Source organism: Primulina huaijiensis, chromosome 3, assembly GCF_012295235.1.
Source record: "Primulina huaijiensis isolate GDHJ02 chromosome 3, ASM1229523v2, whole genome shotgun sequence".
In the NCBI taxonomy this organism is placed as follows: Eukaryota; Viridiplantae; Streptophyta; class Magnoliopsida; order Lamiales; family Gesneriaceae; genus Primulina; species Primulina huaijiensis.
Genome location: NC_133308.1, coordinates 3,873,493 through 3,890,692, shown reverse-complemented (window position 1 = coordinate 3,890,692; position 17,200 = coordinate 3,873,493). Strand labels below are relative to the sequence as shown.

General features: G+C 31.4%; 2 protein-coding genes across 2 annotated transcripts; both read left to right on the top strand.

The window, feature by feature from the left end:
- Positions 1-6,198: 6,198 nt before the first annotated feature.
- Positions 6,199-9,907, top strand: LOC140973166 (fatty acyl-CoA reductase 3-like). Its single transcript, XM_073435766.1, has 10 exons — positions 6,199-6,355; positions 6,610-6,713; positions 6,931-7,133; positions 7,244-7,344; positions 7,684-7,876; positions 8,370-8,531; positions 8,631-8,712; positions 8,816-9,082; positions 9,283-9,410; positions 9,534-9,907. The coding sequence occupies exons 1-10, from the start codon at positions 6,277-6,279 to the stop codon at positions 9,688-9,690; spliced, it is 1,476 nt and encodes a 491-aa protein (XP_073291867.1). The 5' UTR covers positions 6,199-6,276; the 3' UTR covers positions 9,691-9,907.
- Positions 9,908-12,465: 2,558 nt separating this feature from the next.
- LOC140973165 (fatty acyl-CoA reductase 1-like) lies at positions 12,466-16,623 on the top strand. The gene is made up of 10 exons (XM_073435765.1): positions 12,466-12,669; positions 12,766-12,869; positions 13,010-13,209; positions 13,830-13,930; positions 14,122-14,320; positions 14,397-14,558; positions 14,700-14,781; positions 15,305-15,589; positions 15,904-16,031; positions 16,310-16,623. Exons 1-10 carry the CDS (start codon positions 12,591-12,593, stop codon positions 16,461-16,463), a joined length of 1,494 nt encoding a protein of 497 aa, XP_073291866.1. The 5' UTR covers positions 12,466-12,590; the 3' UTR covers positions 16,464-16,623.
- The last annotated feature ends 577 nt before the right edge of the window (positions 16,624-17,200 follow it).

Genomic DNA, 17,200 nt, shown 5'->3' with positions numbered 1-17,200 from the left:
TAAACTCTGTTGTTTTTGAGATTTCGGTATTGTAAAGACAATTGTTATTTCATTTGAGATTATGATATATAAACTGGTTTCGGTTTACACTGTGCTGCAAAGGCTTGTTGTTTCGATTGTGTGATTGTTAAACAGCGCCGGTGTCAATCCCGAGTTTCGGGACGTGACATCTGGATCATTCTGCCTCGGATCAACCAACTGTGACTGAAAAGCATTCTTGATCTTAATAAATGCACCATGGTGGGTGATTTTACTGATACCAAATGCTAACATTGTGTTTGTCTCCCAGCTGGATCGGATTTTGGGTGTGTGACGAAGGATGTGACATTGGGGGAGCTGTAAAAAAATGAGCGTTATATATATTTATAGTTTTACTGAATCGATCTACTTGCTTTTGGCCTTGTGCGTTTTCTGATATCGTAGCTTGAAAATCGAAAATTATACTTGTTATATGAACCATGAGTGATATTATAATAAAAAAACTACTGTTTGATACGTTATATAAGATCATCGAACAAATATTGTTAATATTGAAACTTTTAACTAACTCAACCCCAAAAGCTAGCTTAAGAGGGGAGGATTGTCCAAGTCCATATATGCAATTCTCAGGGATTTTATCCTACCGATGTGGGACAACTAACGCACCCCTCCACATCCAAGAATGATCATCTGGAGCATGAAATTTACAAATAACTCAATTATGGATATAATGAGTGTCCCAACTATGGACAATCCAACACATAATGGTAGAACCCGAGTTCTGATACCATGTTAAAATTGGGACTTGGACCTAACTCAACCCCAAAAGCTAGTTCAAGAGGGGAGAATTGTCCAAGTCCATATATGCAATTCTCAGGGATTTTATCTAATCGATGTGGGACAATTAACAAATAGGAAGGTCCGTGATGAAAAATTGATAGATATAGATATTTCATTAGTCGTATGATGTTTGATTTGTGGGTTTTACATTGTCGGCAAGTACAGGAAATGCATTTAATGCACACTTGCATTTCCTGTATGATGGTAGCATTCATTGTAAGCGGCTAAAGAATTTGAAAAACGTGGGCTGCACAAAATTTCGTGAAAATTTCAGAAGACGCGTTTTATACGCGTCTTCACACGATCAAGAGGTTCTATAAATAGAGTTCCCCCTTCATTTTGAAATCATCCCTTCTTCGAGTTTTCTCTCATCCTATTAGTTCTATAATATTTGTGAGGTCTTTGTTCTCCTGTATTAAGAGAGAGTGTGTTCTCTTTGGAAACACAGTGAGTGAGTTGTACACCACAAAATATTATAGTGGAAATTCTTTTCATCTTGCCCGTGGTTTTTACCCTAATAATTTTTAGGGGTTTTCCACGTAAATCTCAGTGTCCAGTTTATTCTTTATTTTCGGATTTTATTATCTCAAATTACCGCACGTGGGACCAACATACATCAATAAATTTCTTATAAAAGACATGAGATACAACTTTTTTTGTTTAACTTGTATAAAATTAAAGTTTTGATTGTATATTTTGGGTTAATAAACAATGTTGTTACTTTGACTAAAATTACTCTTTAAAACGAAGAAAAGTTTATATATAGATTTAGAAACAAGTCGCCTGTCCAGTACTATATTGGAAACAAACACACCACTATCAAACATTAAATACCAATGTACCTAGGAACATCAAATTAATGAATGTAACAAGTTTTACATGTCGATTCAGAAGCACATGCTACATATTTTTAATATTTATTATTAATACATTGAAGTTAAACTTCTTAATGTTATGTTGGTGAAATTTTCTCTTTGCATTATATTTTTCTCTCTAATTGTTTAAACAACTATTGAAATAATAAAAACCATTTAATACTTAATATCGTTACACATATTTCTAAATTTATGTTATTTTTTCATTTAAATTAAATTAATTATATATAAATAAAAATTTATGATAATTTTTTATTATATATTATGTTCATCCAACGCGTTGACGATTAATAAATATAATATATGATACATGGATAAAAACAGGCGGTGTCCTTTTAAATATATAAAACAAAATAACAAAGAATCGGCCATGGCCAGGGGGCCATAGTTGGAATTTAGAAGAATTTTGTCTTTTTTTTTAAATAAAAAACTATTAAAAAAAACTACCAAAGTCCACATTAATATTTCCCAAGCTACCATTTTAAAAATAAAATAAAATCACAGGCAACTCACCAGATTCAATTATTTATTATTGATAAAGCTGAGTGAGCAGTAAATGCAACAAATGTGTTGACGATGACTAATCAATAAATTTTACTTAAAAAACCAAACAACATTAAACTGTATTAGGATAGGCAGTTCAACTTCTATTCAGGTTTCTGTGATTAATACACATACCTCTCTACCTCGTGGCAGCTGATTTTTTGGCATGATAAATACACATACAATCTGCAGGTTTTACCTTTTTTAAAAAAAATATATTTATTTATATATATATATACACTATATTATCAAGTTTAAGACATTTAAAATAACTAACTTTTGGTGTCATGGTCTGTTTTAATAATTATATGTATTAATAAAATGTTAAAACCTTAATGCAAGCCACATGCAGTTCATCTTATAGAGTTTTTGTTTCTTAATTATCAAGTTGCATGTTCAATTCTTACTTGGTTTTTTTTTCTTTATTTTTTTAATTCATATATCAAAATCACATTGTAGTTCATCAATATTTCTTATAATTACGTTTTGATCCTCATTTAACTGAAACTTATATATGTATGTTACTCGATAAAAAAAATAGTACCCAAATTCTCGAGACATACATACTAGTTTTATTTATAATATTATGAAATTTTATTTATGTAAAATGTTTAAAAATTTTATGTTTAATTCGAACGAGTACATCTATATTTGTTGCAGGTTGTTGACAGACGAGACATGAAATAAATAGCTAGGTTTTCTTGCATGGTTTTGAAAATGTCGTATAGCTAGGTTTTCTTGCATGGTTTTGAAAATGTCCTCTAGGAATTAATGCTTGTGAAGAAAACATAATCTAGGAAAAGGAAAAAAAGCAGAAGCTTGCCAGTTAAAGGTAATTGGTACGTGGGTGTACGTATGGGCAAACATATTCTCTCTATTTCAAATTATTGTTCGTACATTTTAAAAATGACAATACTAAAAAAAATTTACACGTACAAGTATATATTTAATATAATTGCTAAATTATTTATATAAAAATTCAAACAAAATACAAATATGTTCACAACAATTTTACAAACTAGAACAAAAATAATTATAAATATTTTCAATAAAACTTATTTATAATCTATATATTAATTGAACTCCAACAATAATTAATTTTTAAAAATAACTTTATAAACACGCAATGCTTACGCATTATTAGTTATTATAAAGTAGGAGAGAGCGACATATCATATCAATTTTCTTTTCAACTTTGCCCCGAAAATCATAACTAAACAAATCATTTTAAAAATAAAATATATTATATAAAAACAACATATAATATTTATATATATTATATTACACCATGCAATGAGTGTCTTGTGAGAAATAACTCGATTAAAAGAAAACCACTAAGACAAAAGCTATGATAAAATAACTTGATTAAAAGAATTCATGCATATTAAAATTTTAGTAATTATTAAATATAAATCAAAGAAAAGAATAATACTGTAATTCTAATTTAATAATTTAATTTGATTGATATGAGATTTAAAAAAAAAGAAAAGGAAAAAGACAGTGGATGTAGAGAACTAATCACGGACTAAGTNGTAACTCCCATGCACGTAGCACTTTCCCGCATAACACTTATTTCCCGGTGTTTCTTGCCCGTGACCGGCTCTGATACCATTCTGCCACGCCCCAAGCCCGAGCACTTGCCTGCGTGACTGCACAATAGGCCCTTATAGCAACTCAACTTAAGGTATCTGAAATCTCTGTTGTTCAAAACTTGCCCGAGGTTTTTTCGGAAGAAATAAATTCCTTGCCTCCACAAAGAGAGATTGAGTTCTCTATCCAGCTATCACCCGGAGCAATGCCCAAGTCCAAGACCCCATATCAAATGGCACCAGCAGAATTAAAAGAATTAAAGATCCAATTACAAGAGCTTATTGATAGAAAATACATACAACCCAGCTCATCACCTTGGGGAGCCCCTGTGTTATTCGTAAAAAAGAAAGATGGCACATTAAGACTATGCATCGACTATCGAGATCTAAATAATATCACTCTAAAGAACAAGTATCCACTACCGCGTATTGACGAACTGTTCGATGCTCTTCAAGGATCCAAAGTTTATTCGAAGTTGGACCTAAGGCAAGGATACTACCAGCTGTGGATCCGAGAAGAGGATATACCCAAAACTGTTTTTAACACTCGATATGGTCAGTACGAATTTTTAGTGATGCCATTCAGATTGACAAATGCGCTAGCTATTTTCATGGCTCTGATACCATTCTGTCACGTCTAAAGTCCGAGCCCACGTTTGCGTGACTACAATGGACTTCTATAGTAACTTGAGTTAATCATTTTCATAAAACGAGAACGAATACGAAGTAGTTGCTATAGGGGTCCATTGTGCAGTTACGCATGCATGAGCTCGAGCTCACGACGTGACACAAAGAATTAAATTGTGGAGGGCCTTGTTCTTACAAATAAATTTAGTTTGTGTCTATGATATGTGACATAAAACTACCACTATGATAAGTATATATGTTAATTTTAACTTTATTTAATAGGAATATAGTGGTAAGCTTTTGATCTTAATAATTGATGTTAGAGAGTGATGTCATGAGTTCAAGTATATCAAGAAGCATATTTATATACTTATTGGGAGGGAGAAATGTTGGGTTAAACGTACATGAGTAAGAGTAATAAGTACTGGAACGAGTGATCTCCTGAGAAGTTCTTGTGCATCAAGCTGCTAACATTGGACAGCTTGATCTGGTTAGTTAAGTGGACCGTAAAAAAGCAACGTCAGATCTTAACGAATAATACTTTGCCTGTCGAGGACAAGACTGACGATAGAGAAACGATAAAACTGATCTCTAAGGAATGTGAGACAGCACCAGCAAATAGACACGCACTTCTCCGGATTCATGTGCCTAACAGCCCAATCCATTAGTACTCAAGTAGACGATACATGCGTTGTCACAAATACAAGAAAATAAAGTTGCGTCTTGACTAACAACTATAATTTTTAACTCAGTAGTAAACGTTTGATCCTAACAATAAGTATATATATTAGACTATTTATTTGAGAGAATCGAATTTTTTTATAAAAAAAAACATATATAATTTAGACGAAAAGAATAGATTTGCATACACGTGTTGTAGATGTTGACTTTAATTTAATTCAATACTGAAGTGTTCATCCCTGTTATTAATATAGTAATCCTGTCAAAATGAAAATTAATCTGATGAAATAAATGCCAGTTGGACAAATTGTGGGATCACATGGCAAGGGACAAAAGTATGCATCAAATCGTCGGCCAATCAATATTGTTTTTTGGTAATCAAAATTCATCATGATCCATTTTCGTGTGAATCTGAGTTATTGATCACAAGTTGTCACTCATCACTGAATTTGGGCCACACACATCCCAAAGGAATCAAAATGAAATTCGACATATAGACATAAAAATATATCATTTTTCTAATTATTATTTTTTTTTCCAAAAGTTTATACATGAATGGATAAATTTTAAAATGATTTTGAGGATTAACGGAAGTAAGTAATATATATGATATAGTTATTATATATAGTTGGGTAATAAATTTATCAAAATAGATTTTTATTAATAATTAATAAATAAAAATGTGTATATCCTTGTCCATTTATTTTAAATTATCACAATTTGTTACTCCACTGGTTATATATGGAGGTGGAAACTTTCATGTTTTGTCACCATAAATTGTAGGTTTCTTTTATAACTTTTGGTCTTCTACTGGTTCACTAATTTTTATTTTTTTCGTTTTTAATCCTTTTTTTCATTTAAATATTAATGTGACACTGGATAATGATGACATATCATCGAAAATTATTGATCACGTGGCAACGGATATTGCTGACGTGTTTGATGTTACATCAGTACTCCGCTGGAAAATGATTAAAAAATACAAGTTGGTGGAAAGACCATAAATTGAGATAATAAAAACGAAAAAAAAAACATATGTGTGTGTGTGTTTTGCGCATGAGAGCTCTATAAATATCCTTAGAAAAGCAGTGTCTTTCTCAAATTTTTTCCCACTCTTGTTCAAGTTTCATTATATTGGTGCGATGGAGTTGGGCAGCATTCTTCAGTTCTTGGAGAACAGTTGTATTCTTGTCACCGGTGCCACTGGCTTTCTTGCTAAGAGTACTACTTTCTTAACTATCTTCTCGCATCACCCTTTATTAATTATATACGACAAAATTTGAAATTTTAATAGAAATTTGTGGTCATCCTATGTCTGTATTTGATTTTGTTCTTACATTTGCATGATTTTCACGTATACTTAAGGATATTTACTTAATCACTTGAATTTAGAGCAATAAATTAAGAAGAAAACACATAAAAATTACACATTTGGTTAATGTGTTTAATTGGTTCATATATATATTTGTTTGAAGTTTTCATTGAGAAGATACTTCGAGTTCAGCCAAATGTAAAGAAGTTTTATGTTCTTTTGAGGGCTCAAGATACAAACTCTGCCATGCTCCGTTTTAACCATGAGGTACGCAATTAATGGATACATTTTATACACAAGAAATAACGTACAATTTTCAATTCTTCCGTGTTTCAGCAGTAACATATTGTTCCATAGAACTGAGGTCCAAAAATATATGGAAGAAAGTAGCGTTTCCACCGCTCTATCACCCATTGCGGAAAATTCCCCACTGCTGCCTGTCATTGATTTCGGTTTAGACCACTATTTTCATAATTTTGTGCAGGTTATATCGAAGGATTTGTTCAGGGTTCTGAAAGGAAATTGTGGGGAAAAATTCAATTCTTTTTTGTCGCAAAAAGTTAAAGTGGTGGCAGGAGATATTACTTTCGAAAATTTGGGTGTGAAAGATTCAAATTTACTTGAGGAGATGTGGAAAGAAATTGATATTGTTGTTAACTCAGCTGCCACTACTAACTTTGATGAAAGGTATGAGATATCTTTTATTATTATTATTATTAAACAATTTAGTACATTGATTGCAAGAAAAGAAATGTTAATTGTTTTTGTTAATAAATTTATACAACATTTGCATGCAGATATGACGCTTCGTTTAAAATAAATACGCTTGGTGCATTGCATGTCTTGAATTTCTCCAAGAAATGTGCCAAATTAAAGGTGCTCCTTCACGTATCAACAGGTTGGTATAATCCCATTCAAACAAACATATTACACACACATGCTTGTGTACCCGGGCTGGTCCAATTTTTTTAAAAAAATTTATATTTAAATTTTGGAATAATATGATATTAGCCCGGGTAGATCAATTTAAAATATTAAAAAATTTTAGAGTTTAAAATTCTAGTCCGAAAAAAACCATATTTTTGGTTCCGTTACTGTATATACACAACAACTTATATTAACAATTTTAGTAAACCGAGAACACATATACCAAATAGTTGTTGCAGGAATTTATTGTGCAGTCTTGAAATTGTCCCAATAATAATAAATGAAATGAATGATTGGAATCCTGTTTCAGCTTACGTATGTGGTGAAAAAGGAGGACTAATAATGGAGACCCCCTACAAAATGGGAGAGGCACTGAACGGGACACCAGGTTTGGACATTTACTCTGAGAAGAAATTGATGGAGGACACGCTCAAACAGCTAGGGGCTCAAAACTATTCCCGAGATGATGTTAAATCAGCCATGAAAGATTTTGGTATCCAAAGGTTCGAAATATTTATTTGAAAATTGCAATTTTTGTCCTATAAATCCGCTTCTTTGGTGTTTTGGTCGTCTATGTAGTCAAATTTCAATTTCAAATATATTATATCTTTGTTTTTTTTTTTGGCAATTTGTATTATTTCTCTCAATTGGCGCTGACATTGCACCAATGAGATGTTGATGTGGCACTAATTAAAATGTGTATTGTCATATCAGCACTTCCGATTAAAAAAACTAAAATGCCAAAAATCAAAAAATACAAGAATAAAGCTGAAATTCGATAACAAAGATGATCAAAATAAAAAAAACAAATATGACCAAAATTACACTTTTCTCTAATAATAACTTATGATTATTATGTTAAAAAAAACTTATAAATATTATATCTGGTGCATACAGCACTAAGATTAAGACATAAAACAATATACATTTTAATAGCAAGACAAATGAAGATATGCAATTTAATAAGTTGACATAAATTGTCTATGTCCTCGCCAGAGCAAGGAAATTCGGATGGCCAAATACCTACGTGTTCACTAAAGTTATGGGAGAAATGATGTTGGGAGAATTGAAAGAAAACGTGCCACTTGTAATAATTCGTCCCACGATTATTACAAGTACTTACAAAGAACCCTTTCCTGGTTGGGCTGAAGGAGTCCGGTAAAATAGTTTAATCATTAAAAAAAAACCATTTATTTTTCTTGAAATATTGTGATTTAATCTATATTTTCATTTTCTGATTGATGAAATGAATTGCAGAACAATAGATAGCTTAGCTGTTGGATATGGTAAAGGAAAACTAACATGTTTTACTGGTGATCCCAAAAGCATTGTTGATGTGGTGAGTTAATTTCGAAAACTATAAACACACGTACAAAGTAGTATTCTATCCTCTAAATTTTTTGAATTCTTCCAAAACTTAGTGATCGAAAGAATTTTCGCAGATACCGGCGGACATGGTGATCAATGCAATGATCGTAGCAATGGCAGCCAATGCAAATCAACCAAATGAAAGCATATATCATGTTGGATCCTCCGTATCAAACCCTTTGGAACTGAAGTGGTTTCAAGAATACGGGCACCTGTACTTCTCTCGGAACCCATGGATAGACAAGGATGGAAAGCCCATAATCGTGGGCAAAGTCACTATGTTCGATACAATGGATAGTTTCCAAAGATACATGGCTCTTCATTACTTGCTTCCTTTGAAGGTCTGGTTCGGATTAATTCTTGCTCTAGTATATTCCACGCATTTTATTTTCACCGTATTGTCGTCTATGTTTATGGTATCTTGGTCCACTATATTGTCAAAATTGATTATTGGTTTTCTTTTCTTTCTTTTTTTATGACAATTTTAGTCTTTTTTTTCATGAAAGTGCTAACAAAGAGTTTGGATTTGATATGTTTTTAGGGACTAGAAATATTGAACACTGCGTGCTGCCGATACTTCGATAACATGTACGTCGAGTTATGCAGAAAGATTAAATATGTGATGCGCTTGGTGGATCTCTATGTACCTTATTTGTTCTTCAAAGGATAGTAAGTAATTATGACCATCTCATGGCTAAAGTTTCGGTTTACCAAATCATAGAAAGAATGACAGACAAAAACACACGTAATATAATTTAAAAATGCATGAAATTGTCTTTTGTTTTTTGGCAGCTTCGATGATTTGAATACAGAAAAACTGAGAAGGGAAGCAAAGGAAAGTGGGGTCGTCGAGGCTGAAATGTTCTATTTTGATCCAAAAGAAATAAAATGGGATGAATACTTCATGAACATTCACATGCCTGGAGCAGTGAAATATGTCTTCAAGTGAATGATCGATCGATTAGTTATTAGTGTGATTTCGAATTAATTAATTGCTATTTATTGATATGTGATGCAATTCATGATTGAACCATGATCAATTAATCCAAGTATTTTTATATTTTATTTTATATATATTTAATCGTATCCATTATTTCTAAAATATTCACTATATATTGGACTCGGTGTGCAATTTATCTTTATCCACAGATTGGATTAAAAATCAACCGACTTGCATGCATGTATTTGGGAGATTCGACAAATATTGCCATATTTAAACTGTTTTCTAATAATGATAATATGGTTTCGAGTTAGCGTCTTTATCTGGGATTGGACAAATGGGTATACCACCAAAATCTCTCCCATGTGCCATTGACAAAAAACTGCCTGGTGTTGTTTTAAATATTAAGGACACTTGATTTCTTGCAAGTTACAAACAAAAGCAACTAATTCCATTTCATCGAAAAGGAAGGGAGGAAAGTTAAAAAGGATATAACTTTTATGTATATATAGTTTTGATATGTTACACACCCACCGTACACACTTATGTAAGCATCGATGAGATGATTACATGACACTCACCTATTGGATACGCAATTTTTCTATGTTTCATAACATCCAATAGGTGAATGTCACGGTTACATTATGCAGCATATCAAAACTATATATTGCTATATATAGTAACTAAACACTATTATATATTGCTTAAATAGTAACCAAACACTACTATATATTGCTATATATAGTTTAAATATATAATTAGTTTGATCCGAAAAGTTTATTTATTTGACATTATCCTTAAAGTAGTAACCAAACACTTGATTGTAAGAGACCCAAAGTCACAAAAATTAGATCAGATTCTGAGTTGCTACCCCAATGCTAGCTAGGATCGATCCAAAGTCTGAGCAAACAGACAATTTTTTGTGTTTTAAAATTACAAATTAATCCATTTTATAAAAGATAATAATAATTAAATTTTTGGCGATAATTATTCTAATATATTTTATTTGCAATAATTATTTAAAAAATTTATATATAAAATATATTTAGAATGAGAAGCTTTAGTTTAGATATAAGAAATTTATCGGATAAAAGAATTACATCCTACTAGAATTTATAACTTTGAAGTGTGGAGTATGTCTCTTGTGAGACGGTCTCACGAATCTTTATCTGTGAGACGGGTCATCCCTACCGATATTCACAATAAAAATAATATCTTAGCATAAAAAATAATATTTTTTCATTGATAACCCAAATAAGAGATCCATCTCATAAAATACGACCCATGAGACCGTCTCACACAAGTTTTTGCCTGAAGTGTGATAATATTTTTTTCCCCGGCAGCAAAATTTTAAATTTAGGGTCTCAAATTTACGTTTTTCTTGTGTGTGGAATTTTTCGTCTTAATTTTTTTGACGAGAAAAATTGCATTCTTTATTCAATAATCAAAAGTCTTCGGTTACAAGTTTGTCAAGCCAGCATGGAAAATCACTCGACACCGAAAATAGAGGTATATGAGATGAAATAAAAAAAAAAAAAAAAAATTCTAGAGCATGTACGTGCCATCGCGTTATTTCTCATCCTTTCAGTTTGAGATGAATTAGTTAAGATCCTGATGAGTCTATTTGAATAGACAATCTAAGATCATTTATAAATAATTATTTATATAATTTTCATTTCAAACAAATTTCAAAATAATTTTGAAAATTTTAATACGAACTTCCAAACTTGAGATTATAATTAGTTACTCCCGCTTTATCATTCATTTATAAGATAACAAAGTAAAAATGTTACTATTATGGGTTTTTCGGTATTAAAAAGATTAACATGAATTTATAAGATAAAATATAAGTTGATAGAGTTTGTTGAAGGTGAATATTTTTGCAATGAATTTTTTTAGATAGTTTGATTTACAATTAATTCAGCCAATTAATTAATGGCGATAGTGTGTGAAGTTTGAAAGTACTTTGGGCATTGACTAATTGTTGCACAAAATTTTGACAAATTATAAGTATGAAATTTTATAATTTCTAGTTAAATATTTATCCAACTACATATCCTATTATATTTTGGGATAAGGGGTATTACAAGTAACCATAATAAAAGAATTGATTGCGGACATAATTAAGTCGACTCTTCGTGATTGTTTGAGGTTTGTACGAAACACTATTTTTAAAAATTTCGTTTTCTTCTTCGTATTAAAAGTTGATACAATATAATTTTCTAAAAAGTAATAATTGATTACCTCTTTATTCCCAGTTAACCGATTAATTTGCAAATAATCACGCGAGACAGCAATCGCATAATGAAGTATGAATATCAATAAACTCAAACTAACATACAAAAGAAATAATAATTCACAAAAACTCTCGAGATACGGTCTTACAAGTCAATTTTGTGAGACGAATATTCTATTTAGGTCACTCATGAAAAAATATTACTTTATATACCAAAAGTATTATTTTTTAATGTAAATATAGACAATATTGACCTGTGTCACGAATAAAGATCTTTGAGACCGTCTAACAAGAGATCTACTCGAATAAAGAATATAAAATCAACCATAACATTGGATATTAATATCAGAAGTTCATCTTAAAAAGAAAATTAAATAATTTGTGTGAATTGAACAAATACTAACCAAACAACATTCGGGAAAACATTGTTTTATTTCATTTTGGAGGAAAACATAAACAAAGATTTGAATAAACATGCATGTTACTGATATATTAATACACACACACACACACACATTATAATAACTAGAAAACATGAATTAGCCAGCTGCCAACCAAAACGTCGATGATTTGCAGCTAACATGTATATAAATGTGCGCATCGGAATTGATAGAAAACTGTGCAATTCCCTTAATTATAATAATTTCCATTTTGTGCAAGCAATTATTTTGCAATGGAAGATACTGAAATTGTGCAATATTTTGAGGGCAAGACCATTTTCATCACTGGTGCCACTGGCTTTCTTGCAAAGAGTTAGATTCCTTTGCCATCAATGTTATATTCACGAAATTTATTGTACACTTTTGCCTTTTTTTTAACCGTTTTTCGATACTTCTAATTTTCTGCAGTTTTCTTGGAAAAAATACTTCGTGTGCAGCCAAATGTGAAGAAATTATTTCTTCTAATTAGGCCGACAACCAAGAGGTCTATCGAACAACGCCTACATGAAGAGGTGTTGAGAATAATGCATCTATTTCTTGAAATGTCCCGCATTCGTTCTGTCACGTAAAAATATATATAGTGGCTAGATGACGACTTGAATTAAACATATTTAGAAACCTGATGACCTCACTTTTATTGCTGTTTTCGTAGATTCTCGGCATCGATTTGTTTCGTGTTCTACGAGAAGGGATGGGAGAAGACTTGAGCTCTTTGTTGGAAAAAGTTATACCGATTCCGGGTGACATTTCTCATGACAACTTGGGAATTCTCGATTCAGGGTTGAAACATAATATGTTACAAGAAATAGACATTATTGTGAACTCAGCTGCAACGACCAATTTTGATGAGAGGTATGATAAGGGGGGGTTTCATTCTTTTGTTCCTACCAGAAATTTCGAGACAAAGATAATATCTGAAAATAGTTAAATTTTGCATGAGAAAAATATAATATTTTTTAATATTTATTTTTAACATATGAAATATGTGTATTTCAAATATCATTATAAGCGGGAAATAGAAGCGAAAAAATAATTAACTAATGGAAAAAAATGCCCTTCTAAAGATATATTTGTGATCGGAGGATCGGGTATACATTTCACTCTATGGAGTGTAAAATGGGAGAAATACTATATATGTATCATATAATATAAAATATGAAGTTCTTGTCTCACTTAGGTTGAAAATTTATGTTTAATATGATTTATAAGTGGTTACAATGGTTCTTATAGTTACTTGAGTTGATTATTTTCGTAAATCGATGATGAATACAATATAGTTCTTATAAGATATCATTATACGATCGCACGTCGCGTGAGGTTTTTTAATTTTTTGGACTCGCATAGCAATTACTATATTACCATGTAGATAGAATTTATAAGCTAGTTAGCTTCAAGTCCTAAATTAAATTGTTGAATACTTGACGAATACTTGTAATTTCTTGAATCAACGTACATTTCGATTATGTATGCAGATATGATGTGGCGTTGGGGATTAATGCGTTGGGAGCCACGAATGTGGAAAACTTTGCAAGAAAATGTTCAAAATTAGAGACACTACTCCATGTTTCCACGGGTTAGTAATGCCATATTCAAGCTTTTAATTGATTCGAAAATTAATTTTGAAACATATGAATAGGCTTAGGCCTATGCTCAAAGAATGGCTAATTTGTTTTAAAAAAGAGTTGGCTTGTAGTTTCTCATATTCTCGAGTGCTTAATTCTCCACCAAATAATAACTAACACCTCGCCTTTGTTTGATCAACAGCATATGTACACGGCAATGGTGTTGGACTCATACCAGAGAGAGCATATCGTAAGGGAGATACCCTTGATGGAGCTAAGATCTCGTATTTAGACATTAACACGGAGACGAAGATCACGAAGGAAAGGTTGAGAGAACTTCAAGCACAGAATGCAACTGAAAAAGAAATCACAAGGGCTATGAAGGATTTAGGCATTGAAAGGTTGTAACCAATATTTCTTATATGTATTTATAAAGATTTTGATGAATATAAACTTTGGGATAGTTGAATTAATCAGAGCAATGCTACATGGTTGGCCAAACACGTACGTGTTCACGAAGGCAATGGGGGAGATGGTTTTGGAGAATTTCAAGGGAGAGGCCAATCTTATTATACTACGTCCCACTATAATAACTAGCACTATTACAGAGCCTTTCTCTGGTTGGATTGAAGGTTTAAGGTATATGAGGTTGCGTTCGGATCGATGGATTTGAACGTTGAAATTGCTTAATCATTCGTCCAAACACAATCTAAGCTTTTATTTTTATGATTAGTTTACAAATAATTCGAAAATTTTAAATTGTTAATTGGTCGATAACAGAACTTTGGACAGCATCTTTGTTGCCTACGGAAAAGGGAAACTGAAATTTTTCGCAGGTGATCCCAAGTCAACACTTGACATGGTACGTTGGTCTACCTGTATATCTAACGTGTTATTTTTCTAATTTTGAACATTATATTTGAAAATTCGAAAGTAACTTTTTTTTGTTAACCGAAGTACTAATTTATTAATTGTAAATATAAACGGGAAATTTTCCAAAATATCATCTAATTTGATTGATTGATTGATTTATTTATTCTCCAATTGGTCAAAATTAGGTCATCGTCATGTGAGTTATGTTTTAAAGCATTTTTATCCTCTTAGCTCTGACATGAAATCGAACACATCAGCAATGGTCGGTGTCATATTACCGATTTCTATGTCATGTCAACCATGTTCGACATTAAGTATGAATCAGATTGATCCGTTCACAAGAACTACACGAGTTTAATAGAGTAGTTTTCTAACTGATTTTATGATTAATTAAGTTCTAATGTTAACTTTTTTGCGTTATTAGAATATTACAATATTTGTCGAATATTTAAGATTTTGATAGTTCGATTTCATGGGTAACTGAAACACGCAAAATTTTGAAAATTGAACAGATACCAGGGGACATGGTGGTAAATTGTATGGTTGCAGCAATGGCAGTAGCAGCTGCATCACGTCCAAATAGTGATGAATCAAGATTATCCATATATCATATTGGTTCTTCGAACTGTAATCCTCTAAAATTTGCAGACATAAAATGGCTAATGCATCGGTTTTTGATTGAGAATCCATTGTTGGATGGCAGAGGAAAACCTATAAAAGTAGGCCAACCTACGACATTAAATACCATGGCAAGCTTTCACAGATACATTGCAACTCATTACTTGCCGTTTGTCAAGGTAATTTCACGATTTCGGACATCACGTGTCCCAATTTTTTGGGATAGATCTCGAGTTTGAAATCCTGTAAAACCCATACACGATATAAAATTTTTATTGATTTTGTCGTTTGAATATTACCGGTTGTTTTCGATTTTTTTTCTTGTTTACCTATATATGCGAAATGAACAAGCATATACACTCCTATGTTTCGCAATTATTGATCAACACATGATAGCTAGATGGCATTATACACTAATGGATCTTATCTGTGAGTGCTTATAATTTATTCAATTTATTTTGTATGTTATTTATTTATATATTTGATCTTGCAGGGATTGCAATTTGTGAACATGATATGTTGCAACCACTTTGAAAGTGCATACACCAGTGCCAGACGACGAATCAGTCATGCTATTCGTCTGGCAGAGCTCTACAAACCTTACATATTCTTCCAAGGAATGTAGGTTTTCTTGACCCCTTGATTATTCTTTTTACATGTGCGTGCACACACACATATATAATTTAGATATGTTGTCAACCAACCGTGCTCACTTCTGTGCTCACTGCTGAGATGACACTCATTATTGGACTTGATGAAACATATAAAAAATGTACATCCACTAGTTAAGTGACACCTAGATGGTGAGTACATAGATGGACAACATATTAAAATTATATATATATAAATACATACTTCCAAGTATATATAATGGGTATTATATGATGTTTTATTTTCAGATTCGATGACGTTAACACTAAAAATTTGCGAAAATTGATAAGAAACTCGCAAACGAATATGAACTCGTTGAATTTTGATCCAAAGAATGTTCAATGGGATGAGTACTTTTTGAAAACGCATTTTGTTGGAGTTACCAAGTATGCATTGAAGTGATCTACCTCCTGGCTTGAGGCTTGAGGCTTGAGGCTCGAAGCTCTCATATCCTCAATTGCTCTTTCTTTCTTTTATGAAATTGAGTATGCTCTTTCTTTTTGTAAGACTTGTAAATTTTTAAATTTTGAGATTTTATTTTTGTCTTAAAGTTGTAATGGGTTTATCCATGTTCTTTTATTTAAGATTATCCAGAGTATGTAAAGTTGTGTGTGATTATTAAATCTTTGGGGTACAAATATACATGAAATTTGAAATTTGATGATAAACCTATATTTCGAGTTTTGAGATAAATAAATAGGTCAAGATCCAACAACTTAAATAAGAGGATATTGGATATAAACATGTATATTTCGAAAATTGTGAGATATAATTTCGAAATTTGAGAATAAAATACAAGATAAATATATAAGATTTGATATAATATTGATACACATATGGATCAAGATAAAAGGGAGATCAAGCAAGAGGTTAATGCAATCTTAAATTTTTTAAATTTTCATGTATATATATAATTTTCAAAATAAAAATAGGTCATGAAAATAAATAAAATCTACACAATAAGAAAATGTACCGTAGTTCGGTACGGTACCCACCCCTAGAACTAATTCAACTGGAAGATCGATCCGAAAAATATGTGTCATTAATGTCAACATTTGTTATACATGTTTGAGTATTCGAAAATTATATATTAATGCTATATCTAAAAAAAAATTCAATCAATGGACATATATATAATT